General features: G+C 57.9%; 2 protein-coding genes across 4 annotated transcripts in view; one reads left to right on the top strand and one right to left on the bottom strand.

Annotated features, from left to right (window-relative positions):
* The window catches only part of UHRF1 (ubiquitin like with PHD and ring finger domains 1), a 28,955-nt gene extending 11,491 nt beyond the window's left edge, over positions 1–17,464 (bottom strand). Inside the window, exons 1-2 of one of the 2 annotated variants that reach the window (XM_065658820.1) lie at positions 17,350–17,464; positions 15,982–16,077 (exon numbers count right to left, since the gene is read on the bottom strand). Coding sequence is in view for 1 of the 2 variants with exons in the window: in XM_065658819.1 (XP_065514891.1) it covers positions 396–548 (153 nt within the window). In the remaining variant the exon portion in view is untranslated. Of the gene's footprint in view, positions 1–395; positions 559–1,444; positions 1,527–15,981; positions 16,078–17,349 lie in introns of those variants that run through there. The other variant, XM_065658819.1, reaches the window with a different exon arrangement.
* On the top strand, positions 419–18,098 carry LOC136003308 (perilipin-4-like). 2 transcript variants are annotated; one of them, XM_065658818.1, is made up of 8 exons: positions 419–592; positions 12,490–12,566; positions 13,029–13,224; positions 13,810–13,892; positions 14,217–15,654; positions 16,042–16,238; positions 16,426–16,554; positions 16,639–18,098. In XM_065658818.1, exons 1-8 carry the CDS (start codon positions 526–528, stop codon positions 17,197–17,199), a joined length of 2,748 nt encoding a protein of 915 aa, XP_065514890.1. In that variant the 5' UTR covers positions 419–525; the 3' UTR covers positions 17,200–18,098. The 2 variants fall into 2 exon arrangements, with proteins under 2 accessions (XP_065514890.1, XP_065514889.1); XM_065658817.1 differs by lacking the exon at positions 419–592 and adding an exon at positions 8,341–8,435 and having other exon boundaries at positions 16,639–18,097.
* The last annotated feature ends 1 nt before the right edge of the window (position 18,099 follows it).

Below are 18,099 nucleotides of genomic sequence, written 5' to 3'. Positions count from 1 at the left end.
CACAGCACGTTCTTTACTCAATGAGATTCCGATTTAAAGCAGAACAACTGCGAAGGCAGGCGCTGCTACCCCGCTTTAACCGGGGGAAGCGGCTCTTGATGGCGCTGCAAGGGGCTGGGTTCCCCGGGCAGGAGCCCCTGGGAGCGCTGCGCCTGCAGACACGCGGCAGCGGCGGCGTCGAGGCGGGCGAGGGACGGGCTCGACGGAGCGGAGAAGCCCCGCGAGCCCGGCGGAGGGGCCCGCAGCCGCTAGAGGGCGGCAGAGCGCCCGTGTGCGCGCAATTAACGCCAAGTAAATGAAGGTCCCGCTCCCCAGAGGGCGGGGACACGGGGGGGAGCGGAGCGGCGGCGGCCCCCCCCTCCCGCTGCAGCGGGGCGGGGGCTGTCAGACCGTACCTGCTTGCCGCGGTAGAAGAGCCGCTGCCGGTGCGGCTCCACGCCGAACACCTCGTGTATCCGCAGCCGCAGCCCCTCCACCTTGGTGAGCTTGGAAAGCGAATCCACGCGGTGCGTCTCCTTCCCGTCCATGGTGCGCACCTGGATCCACATGGCGCCGCTCCTGCTCGCACCGGGGACACCGAGAACCGACCGGGGTGAGAGCCGCGGCACCGGCCCGCCGGGCACCGCATCAATGGGACCGCGCAACCCCCGGCCACGCCCCCTTTCCACCCCCTCGCGTACGCTATTGGTCAGCGCCCCGGCCGGCTCCGGCAGTGATTGGTTACCGGCGGGTTTAGTCCCGCCCCCCCGCCCTCCCACGCTGAAGCCTAACGGCTCTGGGCTGCGCCCGTGCCCCTCCGCGGGCGCGCGCCAACTGCATCTCGCGCCACAATTGAAACCGCTCCGTCCGCTCTCGCGGGGGCTCCGCCCCCCGCCCCCGCAAAGTCTCGCGAGATCATGCAAATGAGATGCACTCAGGGTCTTAAAGGTGCCGGCACCGCCCGCCGGCCCGGTGCGAGCGGTGCCCCCCGGCGGACCGGAGGGGTGGGGGGGGGAAGCAGCGGAGGGCACCGGCGGCCGCAGCCCCCGCACTCACCCCGGGAGGGGGCAGCCCCTTTGCTCCGCTCGCGTTAAGCCCCGGGGGCGTCGGCGGTGCCCCCGGCCCCGTCCGCATCACCCCCGGAAGCCAAGCGGGGCGATGCCCCCACGGCCCTCCCCAGCGCCGCCGGTCACCGGGACCCCGCGGCCCCATTGCGGGGGCCCGGAGCGGGGCCGGCCCCGCTGCCGCAACCCTCGCGCCGCGTCCCTGCGAGCGGCACCGGAGCGGCCGCGCCCCGCGGGGAGCGGCCCCGAGCCGGGCTGCGGGGAGCTGCGGACCCAAGGCCCGGCAGCTGTCACCGGCCCGGGCGCCGCGGGGCCGCTCCCGCAACAGCCCCGGCACGGACACGGGGGGCAAAGCCCCTCCGGCCCCTGCCCCCCCCATCCCCGGTCCCGTCGGGCCTCACCGGCGTGGCGGGGCTGGAGGCCGGTGCCGCGCTGCGCTCCGCGGGCTTTGGAGTTTGGCGCGGAAAAGCCCCGTGCGCCGCGGGCGCCCGCCCATTGGCTGCCGCTGGCGGGAACGAGAGAGAGGGGCGGGGCCGCCGCCACCGCCTCCCGGGAGCCGGGGTTGGGGGGGGGGGGGGGGGGGTGTGTCAGGGGCCGCCGGTGCGAGCGGTGCCCCCCGGGGGCTGCAGCGGGGAGCCGCGACCCGAGAGGGGCAGGACCCCCCCGGCTCCCAAAGCGCGGGGTCCGGCCCCGGGAGCCGGCACTGACCCCGAAACCGGGCCGCGGAGGGCCCGGCGGGACAGGAGACCCGAGAGACCCCGAACCACAGCCACCCAGTGCGGCTCCTCCGCGGGGGTCCCAGCCCCTCGGGATCCAGTAACCGGAACCGCCGGAACCCGCAAGGGGCCTCTGACCCTCCCCGGGCCGTTAGACCCAGGTCGCTGCAGGGGCTCGTGTGGCGGCACCGTGGCCTGGGTGACAAGGGCCGAGAGGAGCCGATGGGATGCGCTGCTCCGGGGGATGTTTTCCCCCCCGAGTAAACTGCACACGGGAAATGTGCCGCGGGAGGGGGAACCCACGAGCGGGGGGGACACCGAGAGGTTTCCGAGGAACGTGAGCTTCGAAATGAGTCTAAAAGCATGGAAATCGGTGGTCGAGGAGGGGGAAGAGGGGAGGACACCGGGGCGGGAATGGCGGCGGGTTGGGCGCTGCCGGAACTGCTCCGCTGACCCCGCAACCTGCGGACAAAGGGAAGGCGAGGCGCGCCAAGGGAAAGGCACCGCGGCCTCTCCCGGTTACCCCAAGCCCTGGCCCTCCAAGCAGCGGGATCGGGGGGATCGCAGCCTCCAGCGCGGTGCCTGAGCACAGCGCGGGGACCTCAGCGCTGCTCCTGCCCTGCCTCGGCCCCGTTGGGATCCCTCGGTTAAGCCGGAGGTCACGGGCTGGGCGTCACTGGCCTGGATTGGGTGCGTCCCACCCGTGCGGTGCGCGGCAGCGCACGGAAGCCTTGGCTCCGGCAGCGCTCGGCTCCGTTCCGCCCAGAGCCCAGGGCTCTGCCTTCCCCGTGTGGATGCGCTGCAGCCTCAGCCTTGCCCTTGGGCAGCCCCAGGCCCCGCAGCCTGAGGGGCCCCCGGATGCTGCAGACCTGGGAGGGAGCGGGAGGAAAAGCCGAGCACTGGAGACCGCGTTTTCACCCTGCTGAGGACCAGGTCAAGCCTGAACGCCCCAGGATTGGATGTCCTGGCCTGAAGTTCCAGTTGGTGATGCTGAACAGCCCACCCAGATCCGCATCCCATCACCCACGTACATCCCATTGCCAGAGGAGGGCAGAATCCACATCCCTCATGGTTTTGAGATGCAGGACAGTTCAGTGACAGACTTTTACTGCTCTCCTTCAGATCTTGCCCCCCCTCCCCATTAGGGTCCCATCTCACATCCATTTAGCAAGTACCCATAGGGGTACCCGAGCATGGGACACACACACGTCCTTTGACCCTCAGCAGCTCCCCCCACAGCGCAGGGAGCTTCCCGAAGGACACGGATTGCTCAAGGGAAAGGCTTCAGGCAGCGGCTGGGGGAGCCCGGCGGCATCCCCGGAGCTGAGTCAGGACAAGCAGCCCCCTCCTGTTGAAACTCCACTCATTCGGAGAATCCACGTAGGGCAAAACCCACGCTGCAGCCTACGCACAGCTCGCCTGGGTCCACTTCAGGCTCAGGTCTACATCATTCCCGTAGTGGGACGTTGCTTTCGTTAGAGCTGAATGATACCTGCTCTGCTTCCCCTTCCATTAGGGGATAGGACGTGAGGGAATGGTGATGGGACAAGGGGAATGGCTTGAACCTGCCCGAGGGGAGGCTGAGCTGAGCTCTTAGGCAGAAGCTCTGCCCTGGGAGGGTGCTGAGGCGCTGGCACAGGGTGCCCAGAGGAGCTGTGGCTGCCCCATCCCTGGCAGTGCTCAAGGCCAGGTTGGACACAGGGGCTTGGAGCAAGCTGCTCCAGTGGAAGGGGTCCCTGCCTGGGGCAGGGGTTGGGGCTGGAGGAGCTTTAAGGTCCCTTCAAGCTCCCAGAGAACTTGGTGCTGCAGGGACAAAGCCTCAGGCTTCCCCTGACTGCCAGAAGGAAGAGACCACGGCTTGGTTACGGCGCAGTCACCCCAGCGGCTGCGGGGTTTTGGTTGCCTCCCTTTCGCACTGTTTTAGGCAGCTGCGATGGAAAGCACTGCTCTGCCCTCTGGTAAATGCCCCATGCGGGGGGGAAACAATATCCCGCTCTGTGCCAGCAGCGATGGCCACTGCAGCTCGCGGGAGCCTCCGGCACTGGTGAATTGACTTGCGCAGAGATGCAGGCAGCAAGAAAAGCATCCCAGCGGCCTCCAGGCCATTGGAATATTGTTCCCTGTGAGCCCGGGCACAGCATCCGAGGAGAACGAGTCCAGGCATGGACGTAACCGGCAGCTGATGAACGCCCTTAAACCAAGGCCTGGGCGAAGAACCACTGAGAGCTGCTCTGACCAGTCCCAAGGGGGGCAATGGTACCCCTGGGTGTGGAGTTGGAGCCCCGCGACTCCCAGTCCATCCCTTACGATGCCTTTACAGCACTTGCCAGGAAAAGCAGCAGGGCGCGGGTCCCACGAAGCCACAGGAAGCATCACACGAGATCCAGCGCCCTCCATGGTTGACAGGGTTCAGCGGGCAGGAAACCACCTGGATTCAGGGATTCTTTGCACCTTTGGCTTCTCCTTCTGCAACCCCGCTGGCTCCCACCAGCTCGAGAGGCCACATCCGTGGGGCTGGAATCGCCCCAGTGATGGGGAAGCTGTAGAGGAGCAGCTATAGGAGGAGATCCTTTGCCAGGCAAGGCCTCCCCTCCTCAGTGTCCCCATGGAACATCACTGCTTGACGTGCAAGTAACTTCATTCTGGCTTCCACCTTCCCAAAGAGAAATCATTCGGGGTTTGCGGAGCTTGGAAATCACTGCTCAGATGTGGAAATCAGTGCAGGAAACGCAGGTCCCAAAGCAAAACCATTGGAGCCGGGGACACAGAGGCCCCCCGTTGCCATTCAGATCCTTCACTTTCTGCTACTCAACGTCCATGCACTTCCCATTGCTGAACCTTCCCATTGCTGAACCTTCCTTCTCCCAGTGTGTAAGCAAGGCCTTATACCACCTGTAACCTGTTGGTCTTGGGGGGAGCCTTCCTCGCGGGCATTCCCAGTTGTGCTTTTAGGGGAGCAAACAGGCTTTTCCTCCAGTTCCCAACTGCTGGCCATGATGCCGGCCAAACTCCAGGGCTGGGGAGCGCAATGGAAGCCGGTGCCGACGGCTCTGGGGAAGCAGGAGCAGGGGTCTCGGCAACGGCCTGAGGCGGAGAGGACGCTGAGCTGACACCCACCCTGTCCTCTAGCAAAACCCAAGCAGCCCCCAGCAACCCACGCGCCCTGGCCTAAGGGATGAGGCAAAGCCCCGCGGGAGCAGACGGGGGCCAGAAAGAGCCTGGAAGGCAGCGGCAAGGAGAGCTGGGGCCGGGGGGAGCAGCCAAGGAGCCCCGAGGCTGCAGGGGGCAGAGCTGCCGGAGGGGCGCAGGCGCCGGGGGAGGCTGGAGAAGGACAAAGCCCGGGGGTGCTGGCGGCAGAGCCGCTCGGCCGCGAGCGCCGGGGCCCGGCCGCGCAGAGCCAGGGAGCGGGGAGCGGGGCCGCGCGTTCCTCGGCCTTGCCTCACCTCCGCCCGGGCCCCGCGGGACATCACCGGGGCCGCTTCCGTCGCAGTAGGTGAACGCTTGTAAATGGGGTGCTCCAGTGCCACGTGTGGTGCCCGAAGGGGCGATGCCGAGCTGTGACGCACAACAGAGCAGGGAAAGGCATCGCACCCGACCGCGGGGACCCGGCACCCCACATCCCAGAATCCCAGAATCCCAAGGGTTGGAAGGGACCTCAAAAGATCATCCAGTCCAACCCCCCTGCAAGAGCAGGGTAACCTACAGTACATCACACAGGAACTTGTCCAGGCGGGCCTTGAATATCTCCAGTGTAGGAGACTCCACAACCCCCCTGGGCAACCTGTTCCAGTGCTCTGGCACTCTTACAGTAAAGAAGTTCTTCCTGATGTTAACGTGGAACTTCCTATGCTCCAGTTTACACCCATTGCCCCTTGTCCTATCACTGGATATCACTGAAAAAAGCCTAGCTCCATCATCCTGACACCTACCCTTCACATATTTGTAAACATTGATGAGGTCACCCCTCAGTCTCCTCTTCTCCAAGCTAAAGAGACCCAGCTCCCTCAGCCTCTCCTCATAAGGGAGATGTTCCACTCCCTTCATCATCTTTGTGGCTCTGCGCTGGACTCCTTCAAGCAATTCCCTGTCCTTCTTGAACATCCTCCACTCGCTTCCTAACAAACCCAACCGGCACCCGGACAACCGAGGAGGACGGCGCTGAGAGGGAGCCCCACACTGAAACAAGGGCAGGGAGCCGGCAGCAGGGGAATCCTGGCTGCCCCCAGGCACAGGAGATGGGGGTTAGGCCTGGGGACCTCCAGGAGGCTTCTGCCCCACGTCCTGCTGCTGCTGATGCAGGGTTTGCACAAAGGCTGGGGTTACTGATGGGATGCTGCCTCCCGCAGGAAGCGTTCGCTCCAGCCAACACGACCGCCCTTCCCCAAACGTGCTTCTCTGCTCCCTCCCACGTCCTTCCCGCACCCACCAAACTCCTTAGAACCGAGCTTATCTTGGCCTTCAGTGTGTGCTGCTTACACACAGCCATGTATATAATGTACCTCGTAATGCTGACACACAGCCATGTATATAATGTACCTCGTAATGCTGACACACAGCCATGTATATAATGCACCTCGTTATGCTGACACACAGCCATGTATATAATGTACCTCGTAATGCTGACACAGACAAGAACCACAGACCTGAGCGTGCAAACCTTTGCTCTGGAACTGCGAGCCCCAGGTTTTCGGTGTCCGGGCGCTGCGGGTCTCCCACCGAGCAGCAGCTCCAAGCGTTGCTATTTTGACCTAGTAGCTAAAGCCCCACTTCAGACACCAGACATTATCTCATTAATTCTAATTACTGGTTATCTCACGCAAACCATTTGCCACTGGTGCTCGCCTGTGCCGCGTTACCGCCACAGGAAGGTGTTCCATGCAGATAGCGCTGGTTTCCCCATGCCGGTGATGAAATACAACGTGCCTCAGGAGACTTTCACCATCCCCACAACTGCCCTGCTCAGGCAGTTTGCATCACTGACACTTTACCCGAGGATGCAGCTGCTCCCCTCATACAGGCCGACATTCAGACAACGCAGCAGTGATCCTCATTCCTAACCCCCCCCGCCATCCATCAGATCTCCCAAGGACGGACAAGAACACCCATTCTTTCCCCTAAACTCATCACAACCTCGAAAAGCCACCGTGCGACATCTCCTAAACAGCCTCAGGTTTAACACAAGACATTCAACACTTCACAAGCACCGTTCCCCCTGGAAGGGAAGCAGATCGCAGGAGGGACCGTGCACTGGGAACTGCTCCTTCCTTGGGAGCATCCTCAGTGCTGGATCCCCATCCCTGGGAGTTTTCAGGACTCAGCAAGACAAAGCCCGCAGCAGAGCTGGGCTGGCGTTGCCAACGGTCCTGTCCCAAGCAGCGGGATGGATTGCCCGACCTCCAGACTCTTTCCAGCCAACAGCTCCATGCCAAGCCTCACTCCGGGGGGTTCCTTCCCCCCTCAAAGCTGAGCACTGGGAATTGTCTACATTTCTGTCACCAGCGGCACTGACAGCTCCTGCTCTGCCTTCACGGGTCACAGACATGAGGCCCAAGGTCTCCTGCAGTCACTGGCCAGCACCAAGGTGACTCAATCACTTGAACAGCCTTAGGAGACTTCAGATCATTCCTCCCCGTGCCTCAGTTTCCTCCCCCGCTGATCATGAGAACAAACAGGAGGCTTAATTGATGGCTTCCAACCAGGTTTTGAGATCTGGAGACGGAAAGGCACAAATGGCAAAGCAAAACATTGACTAAACCGTGAATTATGTGTTACTGCTATTCAACAGCTGAAGCCTCCCCCAGGCAGGCTCAGAGCCCTGCATTGCTGGGGTTCCTATCTTCAAAATCACAGCAAAGCAGCAGCATCTTTCCCCATCGCTTATCTGCTGGAGCCAGGCAAGGGCTGGGAGTGGGAGCGCACATCCTGCTCCTCGGGTAGCTACAGCACCCATGCTGCAGGGCAGGAGAGCTCTGCCAAGAGCACATCAGAGCCGAGCGGTTTCCACATCACAGAGCCCACGTCCCACTTCTCCAGCACTTCTTGATGCTCCCTGCGATGCCAGCGAGGAGCAGCCGTTGTCCTGATGAGCTCCAGCACCCGCACATGGGCTTCCCAACCGCGCCACTCACGAGCCAGTCCTGACAAGTGCCCTGGGTTCAGCTCGCTCCCTGGCCAAGCCTTTCTTGGGGTCCTGAAGAAGGCAGCAGCGCTGGGGCTGCCATGGTGGCAAGCAGCATCACCAGCTCAGAGCACGGGACCAGGAGCGGTGCTGGCAGGGTGATGGGCTGAGCCCACCTCACGGCACAACTCACATCCCCATAGACTTCCATCACCTGCATCCCCCAGCACCACCTCCCTGTCCACGGTTGCTGTGGGGCAGCAGGACCCCATTGCATGGCCCTGCAGTGCTTGGGGACGGACACCCCGGCAGCGATGCCCTCTTTGGGGGGACCAACCAGCAGCATCCCCACCACCACCAGCTCCCTGGGGGGGCCCCCACCTGCCTCCCACACCCACAGCTCCCGCCCCCTCTCTCTACCTTCCCCTCCCCATTGGCCAGGGCAGCACCTGCAGCGTCTCCATTGGCTCCCTCGGCTGCTCATCAGCCCCCGGGGGTATTTATGCAGGCGAGGTCCAGCACTCCCTGTGCTGTCAGAGCTGGGAGCGGAGGAGCCAGGTAAGGCTGGGCTGTGGGGAGGCGGCTGTGGGGCCGTGGTTTGGGTCAGGGCTGCAGGAACCCCTTAAATCTGCCCCTTGCTTACCATGGGGCTCCGCAGCCTCTTGCCCCGGGTGGCTCTTTGCAGCCCTCCCAGGGATGGAGGGTGCGGACAGGGCTTGGAGCTGGCTCCATCCTAGAGCCCTTGGCTCCTGGGCGCACTGAGGCTGACCTGCCCCTGCTCAGGGGCTTTTCCGGCTCCCTGGGGAAGCACAGGGCTGTGTGCTGCGCTTCTGCTGCTTGCCCCATCTGGGGGCAGGGGGGGCTTGGCTTTCTGAGGCCAAAGGTGACATCTTACGGTGTCATGCTGTATCTGCTGTGCCTTGGGGAAGAGCTGGAAGGCTTCAGAGCCTTCTCTAAAGGCTTCCTAGACTCCTTGATAACGCCATGTGTCTGTGATTGAGCAGCTTTGGGCCTGAAAGCTCTTTTCTGCTTCTTGTCTGCTGAGGGCCAAAGCTGTGTGAGGGGTGCACTGGAGGCAGCTCTCCCCCTGAGCCGGGGCAGGATGTGCACCCTGGCCATCAGCAGTGGTGATGCTGTGGTATGTGCTGCAGGAGGCAGCTGATCACTTGGGCATGCCCTTCCTGTTGACGGTGCTTCCAGCCCTGCCTGTAGCTATTTCACATGATCCTTAGGTGTAGGCATGATAATAGTGCTCACCAAGGGGGTGGCTGGGGTGACAAGGTGGAGATGGAGGCCGCATCCATGCAGGGCCCTGCTCCCTGCCGAAGGGAGCCCTTGGCAAACTGCCCTCGTGCTCCTCAAGACTCGCAAGGTTTGCAGCGTGGTTTGGTGACCGCCTGAAACCCTGCATGGCTGCGAAGGGCTTCAATTACTGAAGCTGGTCCTGCTGAAAGGGCAGATGGCAATGGGTGCTAGAGCAGCGTGCTGCTTGCTCGGCAGGTTACAGCCTCTGTCTGAAGCCAAGGTGTGTTCTACGGAAAGATGGGGAATGGGAAGTACTGGGAAGCTGAGGAGCTGTTTTAATGAACCCCCCTTTCCTCTTTCCTAAAGTATCTCCAAATTCTAGCAGCTTGGATAGCTGATGGTAACTGCCCCAAGGAGTTACTGACCTGCAGCCACTGGCTGGGGGCTTGATTTCTCTTGGAAGTGTGGCTTTAATCTTTGAGGCTCCCTAATGGTGATGGCTTTCCAGAAAGGTCAGATGAGCACCTCCCCTGGCAATTCCCAAAGGGATGTTCTAAGGTCAAGGCTGAAGATCATCTGATCCTCTTCCTAAAGCCAGCTCTGCCCTCAGAGCACCTACAGAGGCCTCCCTTGGCTGTGGGCAGTGCCATCCCCACGGCAGTGACCCGGTTCTGCAGCTCTAGGAACTGGGGTATCAGTGGCAAATCTCGAGAAGAATGTAAATAAGTGCTTTCACCACCAATGGGCCCTGATTAGCCCTCCCTGCTCATAGCCAAAGCACTCCTTCAGCTTTGTTTTCCTAAAGGGTCATTAAGGAATTGCCAGTTAAGCTATTGAGCAGGCATGCAGCCAGGGCTCGTTCTGTTTCCCCAAGGTAAAACACTTCTGGAAGGGAGAAAAGCTTCCTAAACAAGGAGAGCCCACCCTCACGTCTGATCTTCATGCGGCAGAGCTGCTTCCCAGAGAGACAGAAAAGCCTTGCCCAAGCTAAAGTGTGTGATGGCCACTGCCAGGGTGACAGGAATCAAGCCCCAGCAGGAAGGGACTTGTCCTGCTGCCAGGCTAACGCGTGGCACTGGCTGTGACGGTCGGACCTGCTGCTCTTGCTGGTTCACCCAGTTCAGACTCGTGCCAAACTGGGCAAGGACCAGCAGCTGAGCTACTCTGCCATGCTAGAAACGTGTGCTGAAGAGCTTCATCTCGCTGAAATTGCCCGTTTCAGCTTTCTCCAGTAGCGACCGGGTATTTCGCATGTAGCAATGGTATGAAACCGTCTGCTTGTCATTTATATCCGAAGCAAACAGTGATGCTGCTTCTGCTCTCCGGCCTGGTGGTTCCCCACAAATGTGGGGTCTCTCTGTTGGGATTCCCCCTTGCAACTGGCTTGAAATTGCGCCTTCCTTCAACCCAGCTCACCCAGCAGTACCAAGCACTGTGCTTTCCGGCAGGCTCAGAAGGAAGATGAGGTCTGCTCAGCACTTTTGCAGGGAAAAGAGAAACTAAAACCATGCTGTGGGCTCATGAAGATTTGCCTGCCCCACAGAGACTGGCATTGCAACACACCTCATCCCTCCTACGTGGAGGAGAGCAAACCATGCCCTAACATGACTGTGCTGCAAGGATTATCAGACCCGGTTGCATCCATAATTAAGATGGGCTCCTAGTACTTCAGAGGCTGGTTCTAACCTTGAACTGGTTTTTCCATCACGTGAGGAGCTACTTCTGACTTGCACCGCACCAGCGTCCTCTCCCTTCTTTGCTGTGGTGTCTGCGTGCTAACCCTGACACCAAGGCCAGTAAGATGCTCTGCAGCTGAGTTTCTCCCACCCTTCTAGAAGTGTTTTACCCAGCAAAGGGGCTGTTTGCAGTGCTGTGGAAATAGCTGTGCTTTGCCCCGTGACAGGGCTGCAGGCTGATTCAGCCTTCTCGGCCTCCAAAACACCAGCCTTGCCCTAAAGCGGAGCAGGAGGAAGAAGTGAGCAAAGCCTGTGGCCTCCGGGACTCCGTTCAAGCCCTGCTTTGCTTTGGAGCCGTTCTCCGGGCTGCTGAAGTTCAAGCTGTGCTTGTGCAGTGCTGGGAAAGCCGGGAGCCCTGTGGGCAGGGTGGGTACCACAAGAGCCTCTCGCTTGAGATGCTGGAGGTCCCAGTGTTTGGGACCCCCTTGCTGCAGGCACGGAGCAGCCGGTGCCCCATTAAAACGCTGACGAATTGCATGCTTCACCCGGCAGGATTTGTCCTCCTGCCAAGCTACCTCCTGAGAAGCCTCCCCTGGCTCCAGCCAAGGGCCAGGCCTAACAAATGCTTGTCTCACTACTTCTTGCCCAGCTCTCTGTTCCTGTTTCCACAGGAAAATTAAAACCCTTACACAAGGCAAAGCACACAAGAAAGAAGACAATGGTCTCCTCCTGAATGAGATGGCAAGTTCTGGGGGGTAGAGCCTGGAGCAGTGCTTGGCTCGGGAGTCCAGTTTGTGAGGAATTCTGGTTTGGGGGCTTTCCATTGGAAAATGCCATAGCGATTCCAGGAATAGGGCTTAACTGGCATGGGAGAGAAAAGCAGATGCTGCTCTGGAGAACAAATTTGCTGAAATCCCTGCTGGGCCTGGCTAAGGATGAGAAGCAAGCCTGGATTATCACCCGATACCGGAGTGTCCAGATGCCAGCCTAAATCTGTGCTGGGGAAGCCAATACCCACTGAAGATATTGCATCACGTTTCTACTTGAAGTTCGTTATCCCATGATGTAATGAGATCACTGCTGAGGCTTGGTTTCACAGGAAGTGAGGAGGGATTTCCTGCTTCACTGGGCAGCAGGAGGAGAACACCAGGAGAGCTCCAAAGGATCTTCACGCCCTTCCCTGAGCTGCGGCTGCCCCTCTGGCTGGAGCTGGTAGTGGCAGGGAAGTTGACAGAGGTTCCCCACCATGAGCACAGGCAGAGTGGGGTGACCAAATGTCTCTCGGTTCAGTGTCTTTTGCAAGGGATACTCCAGGGGAAAGGGGGCTCTCAACACTGAAGGTGAAATAAGGTGAAAGAAGCCCACTGCTGTTTCAGCACCTCTGGTCAGCCTCTTGTAGAAGGACAGTAATCGAGTGAGACAACCTCCAGGGATTCCTCACTTACATTTGCTCTCCATAGAGCAGCTTGGTGGGCATCCAGACAGGGTCAACCCACCACACACTAAATGCAAGACAGATAAGAGAGCTCTCGCCCACTTCTAACCTGCTGCTTTGAAGCCAGATAAATGTTATCAGCAATAAAATAAGTAGGATGGTTATTTACAGTATTTGGCTGTTTGGGGATTGAGGGAGGTGACAGAGCATAGCCCTTGTCCTACATGAATATGCTGTCCTACTCCTGTTTTCTCAGCTGCAGCTGAATTCACTATGGCATCACAGAAGACCACAAGAAAGGATCTGCTAAAGGCTGAGGAACAGCAGCAAGGGGTAGGTGCCAGGGCAGAGAGAACTCTAACATGCAAGAGTTAAACTCCCTGCTGAGGTACACGGGTGAACTAATGTCTGTCGGTACCCCAAAACAGAAAGATTAACCCTATGGGGCTGTGGCTAAATCTAAACTCAGTTGACCCAGAAGCTCAAGAGAGCTTCAGGGCCTGCTCAAGTCATTCTGAAACATGAGCTGTTACAGGCCCTATTTCCACATCTGGGTTTGGTGCTGAAACTCAGAGTGACTCAGAATTCAGGAGCCCAGGGCTCATGAACTTTTAATCCTGGCTTGTCACTGGCTTGCTATCAGGTTTTGGATGAGTCTCTTCAGTTCTGAGTTTAAGAAGGATGAGGAGATGAATTGGGTATCTCCTTAGGACCTTTCTGCATAGACCCATGGCTTGTACTCACTCACAGCTTGAGGCTGGGTCTCTAATGTCATTTATTTCTCTTGGGGTTTAGAGTGCTGTCAATCGAGTCACCAGCTTGCCCTTGCTCAACTCTGCTTTTAACCTGGTCTCATCTGCCTACAACTATACCAAGGAGACCCATCCTTGCCTCAGCGGCGTCTGCAATGTGGCTGAGACCGTGGCTGCTGTCGCAGTAGGTAGCGTGGTTGGGGGGGCACAGCCCATCCTGAACCAACTGGAGCCACAAAGTAAGTGAAGAGTGACCCTCTCTACACGGATGAGGAGGTGGGGAGGGGAGCTTCATGTGTCTGTTGGGTGGTATCTACCTCCTGTGGCACATTCTAGTTAATTGTAGCACTGAGTCTTCCACTCAGCAGCTCCCAGCTGCTCAATGGACACGCCATTGTTAACAGCCAAAACAAAGATTGGCCTCTTGTCTGTGGTTCCTTTAATTCACCAACCAAAACCTCCCTGCTCTTCAACTCTCTAAGCTAGGAGCATCCCAACTGGCAGTAGCAGTGTCTACCTTGGATATAGCTCAGTCTGTCTCATCCCAACCCTTTAGGCTGATAATCCTGCTTCCCCAGGGCAAGTATTGCACTCCAAGTGGAGCAATGTGCTGCCAATAGCTGCAAAGCTGAGAAGGCAAAATGGAGACTACTTAAAGCTGCCAATTTGTAGGGTTTGTTCACTCTTCCAACAAGCCACCCCACCCCAGAAAGATGATCTGGGGGGGGGGGAGTTGCTTTCATGAGTATCTTGGATTGGCCATTGTAGGGTCAAAAGCCCCTCTCCCAGCTGAAGAATCAACTAATACCTGTTGTATTGTCTAGTTGCACTTGTAAATGAATATGCCTGTAAAGGACTGGATCAGCTGGAGGAGAACTTGCCTTTTCTTCAACAGCCAGCAGATAAGGTAAAGGAAAGGCTTTTCCTTATGGGAAGCTGTGACTTGTCTTTTGCTTGACAGAACTGTTATGGGTACAGAAGAATATGGGGAAATAAACTTCAGCAGCACTGCTTTGTCAGCTCGGGCCCTGGGATGGGCTAGAGGAGGCACTGTGAGCTCATGAAAGCTGGAGAGATGCCTTCAGCATGTCCATGTAAATACAGTGTACAGGCTTCCTGCTCTCCCACAAGGCTACAAGCACAACTCAGCCATATGGAAAAGCTGCTTCAGGGAGGGAAAACCGATTTCAGGGAAAAACCAAGTCACTCTCTCTGCCTCTCCCTGTCGCAGGTAATCTCAGACACCAAGCAGCTGGTTTCCACCAAAGTGACGTCTGCTATGGATGCTGCCTGCGAGGCAAAAGAAGCAATGGCCAATAAAGTGACTGAAGCTGTGGACCTCACTAAAAATGCTGTTGGGGACAGTGTCAAGCTGACGAGGTCAGTGGTCACTTCCACTATTAACAGTGCTGTGGAGGCTGCTCATGGTGCCAAGGACCTTGTGAGCAATAAGGTGACTGAAGCCGTGGACCTCACAAAACACATGGTGGAAGACAGCATTGAACAGACCAAGTCTGCTGTTGCTTCTACTATTGTCAATGCTGTGGAGGCTGCCCAGGGTGCCAAGAACATAGTGGCCACCAAGGTGACCACCAAGGTGACTGAAGCAGTGGAGGCTGCCCAGGGTGCCAAGGACCTGGTGACCACCAAGGTGACCGAAGCGGTGGACCTCAGTAAACACATGGTGGAAGACAGCATTGAACAGACCAAGTCTGCTGTAGCTTCCACTATTGTCAATGCTGTGGAAGCTGCCCAGGGTGCCAAGAACATAGTGGCCACCAAGGTGACCACCAAGGTGACTGAAGCAGTGGAGGCTGCCCAGGGTGCCAAGGACCTGGTGACCACCAAGGTGACCGAAGCGGTGGACCTCAGTAAACACATGGTGGAAGACAGCATTGAACAGACCAAGTCTGCTGTAGCTTCCACTATTGTCAATGCTGTGGAGGCTGCCCAGGGTGCCAAGGACCTAGTGACCACCAAGGTGACTGAAGCAGTGGAGGGTGCCAAGGACCTTGTGACTAACAAGGTGACAGAGGCAGTGGACTTCAGTAAGCATATTGTGGAAGACAGTGTCGGACGGACCAAGTCTGCTGTTGCTTCTACTATTGTCAATGCTGTGGAGGCTGCCCAGGGTGCCAAGAACCTAGTGACCACCAAGGTGACCACCAAGGTGACTGAAGCAGTGGAGGCTGCCCAGGGTGCTAAGGACCTGGTGACCACCAAGGTGACCGAAGCAGTGGACCTAAGTAAGCACATGGTAGAAGACAGCGTTGGACGGACCAAGTCTGCTGTTGCTTCTACTATTGCTGCTGCTGTAGAGGCTGCCCAGGGTGCCAAGGACCTAGTGACCAACAAGGTGACTGAAGCCATGGACCTAACCAAAGGGGCTGTTCAAGACAGTGTTGAGAAGACCAAATCAGCGGTCACTTCCACAGTCGGTACAGCTCTGGATGCTGCATATGGCACCATTACTAGCAAAATCAATACAGCCCTGGAGCAGGGCAAAGAGGCTCTCCAGGAGGGTGTGGAAATGACCAACTCGGTGGTGACCAACAGCATAAGCAAAGCCAAGGCGGTGAGCCAAGCAGTGGGAGGTGGTGTGGAAGCTGTCCTGGGTATGTCAGAAGACCTGGTGGATCACTACCTCCCCATGACAGAGGAGGAACTAGGTGAGAAAACGCTTGCTTGGCGCTTGTAAATGCAAGCCCTTGAGCAGCTGACTAGAGAGCACCTGACACTGCAAGGCTCATCTTCTGAAGCAGCCAGGTAGCTCCATGTGGCATGGGACAGAGCAAGCATTTGCTTAGCTGATCCTTGCCCATCAGCCTCAAGGCAAATAAACACGTGGGTACATGCTTCAACCTACCTAAAGTCTGCTTCTCTGAAGAGAACCCATTGAGCAGGGACCAACACACCTTTAACATCTGAGCAACTACAAACCTGGCCTGTTCGCACAGCACGCTTCAGCCTTCATGATTCTCAATGGGTGATCTTACCTCTTCCCTTCCAGCTGGGTGAGCGCAGCACAGCTACACCTCTCTTCTTGTTTCCTCCAGGTAAACTGGCCACCTCTGAGGGATCTGGGATGGCTTCTGTGGAGGAGCAGAGGCAGAACAAGAGTTACTTTGTGCGCCTGGGCTCCCTGTCGAGCGAAGTGCGGCGCCGAGCCTACCACCTCTCCCTGCACAAACTGCAGCGCCTCGGGCAAAGCACGCAGGAGACTCTCTCCTGGCTCCAGCTGGCAATAGAACTGGTACAAACCTGCTTTTCCCTCTTTCCTCCTGTCTGTAGCCTTCCTGCCCTGCTGTCCAGATGGAAGCTCTTCCTCTGTGCTCCTCCAGCTGCGTGTCACCTTGGCTCCCTCCCTGGGAGGGAAGCACTGGTGCTGCTCTGATTGTGTGTGCTCGCAACCCAGCTCTTCTTCTCATTTTCCCCATCAGATTGAGTCTGTGAAAGGGGAGGTTGGCCAGAAGCTTCTGGATGGGCAGGAGAGGCTCTGTCAGCTGTGGCTGGACTGGAGCCTGACCCAACCCAAAGGAAACCAAGTCAGGACTGCCTCCCAAGTAGAGGTATCCCTACAAGCAGGTATTTAATCAGGCCTCTTGGTGCATCTCACCTGCTCTAGTAACGGAGCTCTATCTCTTTCCCATCAGGTAGAGTCACGGACTCTAACTATGCTGCATATCATCACCCAGCAGCTCCAACCCCTTTATGAGAACCTGAAAGCCAGCATCCAAGGCCTCCCCAGCAACATCCAAGAAGCTGTGTATCAGGGCACTCGAAATGTCCACAAGCTCCACAGATCTTTTTCCAATGCTATGTCTTTCCAGGACCTCTCCAGCACCACCCTGACCCGGAGCCAGAACCGGGTGGCAGAAGCCCGAAGGTCCCTTGATGTGCTCTTTGAGTATGTAACTCAGAACACTCCTCTCAACTGGGTTGTGGGGCCCTTCAGGGCAGTAGCTACCGTGCCACAGGGGAGCAGAAAGCAGCAGAAGAAAGATTCGGTGCCTCCAGTAAAATCACCTGTGCTGGGAAAGGCCACATCATCAAAGGGGGGGGCTGAGACAGCCGAAGAACCAAAGGGAGCACACAAGATCCTAGGGGAAGGGGGTGAAGTGCTGGAGAAGCTGGAAGAGAAGGCAGAGGAAGACATGGAGGTGGCACTGGCTGCAAAGGAGGTGAAAACTAAAGCAGCAGAGGAGGATCTCTGAAGAGCTCCAGCTCTTGTGGCCATGGCTCCCTGGCTAGAGCGTCACTGTGTCTTTTAATCGTGTGCCAGAAGTGCCTCCTGCTCCCTCACTGAGCCTCCAGTGAGAGGTAGTTTGGAAGGAGACTCAAACCCAAGTGGGCTGATTCCATACCTTGATCTGCTGTTCCTTGTAAATCCTGCTGCTGCACGGAAAGGGAAGATGGGGCCTTCCCTGTCCTTTGGCTTCTGAAGTCAGCCCGGGTGTGTGGGAGTGGGTGGCCCTTGAAACAAGCTGTGGGAGAGAAGCAGCGATTTCCACTTAGTTTTAATGTCGGATTTGGGTTTAATTCAGGCAAGCTGCCCTGGAGGAGGATGGGCCTGACCTCCTCAGGCAAGTTTTAAGCATCCATGTTCTGGGTTACCTTCCTTTCTGCCTCTTGTGCTTCCCGAGAGGCTCAGCCCCGGATGGGGGAAGAGGCTGCCTCAAAAAGGGACTTCTCCTGATGGATCCAACCGCTTCTTTCATAGAGAAACACCGAGCGAGGTGGGATTTTTTCCTTCAAGCGTGCCAATGTGCAAGGGCTTGTCTTGCCTTCAGGGATGAGCTGGTTCTGAGTAGCTCCGTGCAGGCTTTGCAGCCATAAAGAAGCCAGTAACTGAGGCAGCTTTTGCCAGTAGTCGCTCTGCCACAATGCCAGGATATCCTGCTATTAAAATAGGGCTGATAAGTGCTGGATATTTTCCCAGCGAACAATGCTTTGTAATCATTTCTAATGTAAGTTATATGGGTAATGCCTGTCCTAAGGCTGGAATAAGGGCAAGCAGACAGCAAAATAAAGCATGACCTGTGTCCAAAGAACTGCCTGTGTCTGTGTGTGTCTAAAGGGGCATTGCTGTGTTCTCCCTTAGCCTGAGTTGGGAG

Source organism: Lathamus discolor, chromosome 21, assembly GCF_037157495.1.
Source record: "Lathamus discolor isolate bLatDis1 chromosome 21, bLatDis1.hap1, whole genome shotgun sequence".
Taxonomy (NCBI): domain Eukaryota; kingdom Metazoa; phylum Chordata; class Aves; order Psittaciformes; family Psittacidae; genus Lathamus; species Lathamus discolor.
Note: the sequence above shows the minus strand (reverse complement) of the source record. Positions and strands in the feature narration are given on the sequence as shown.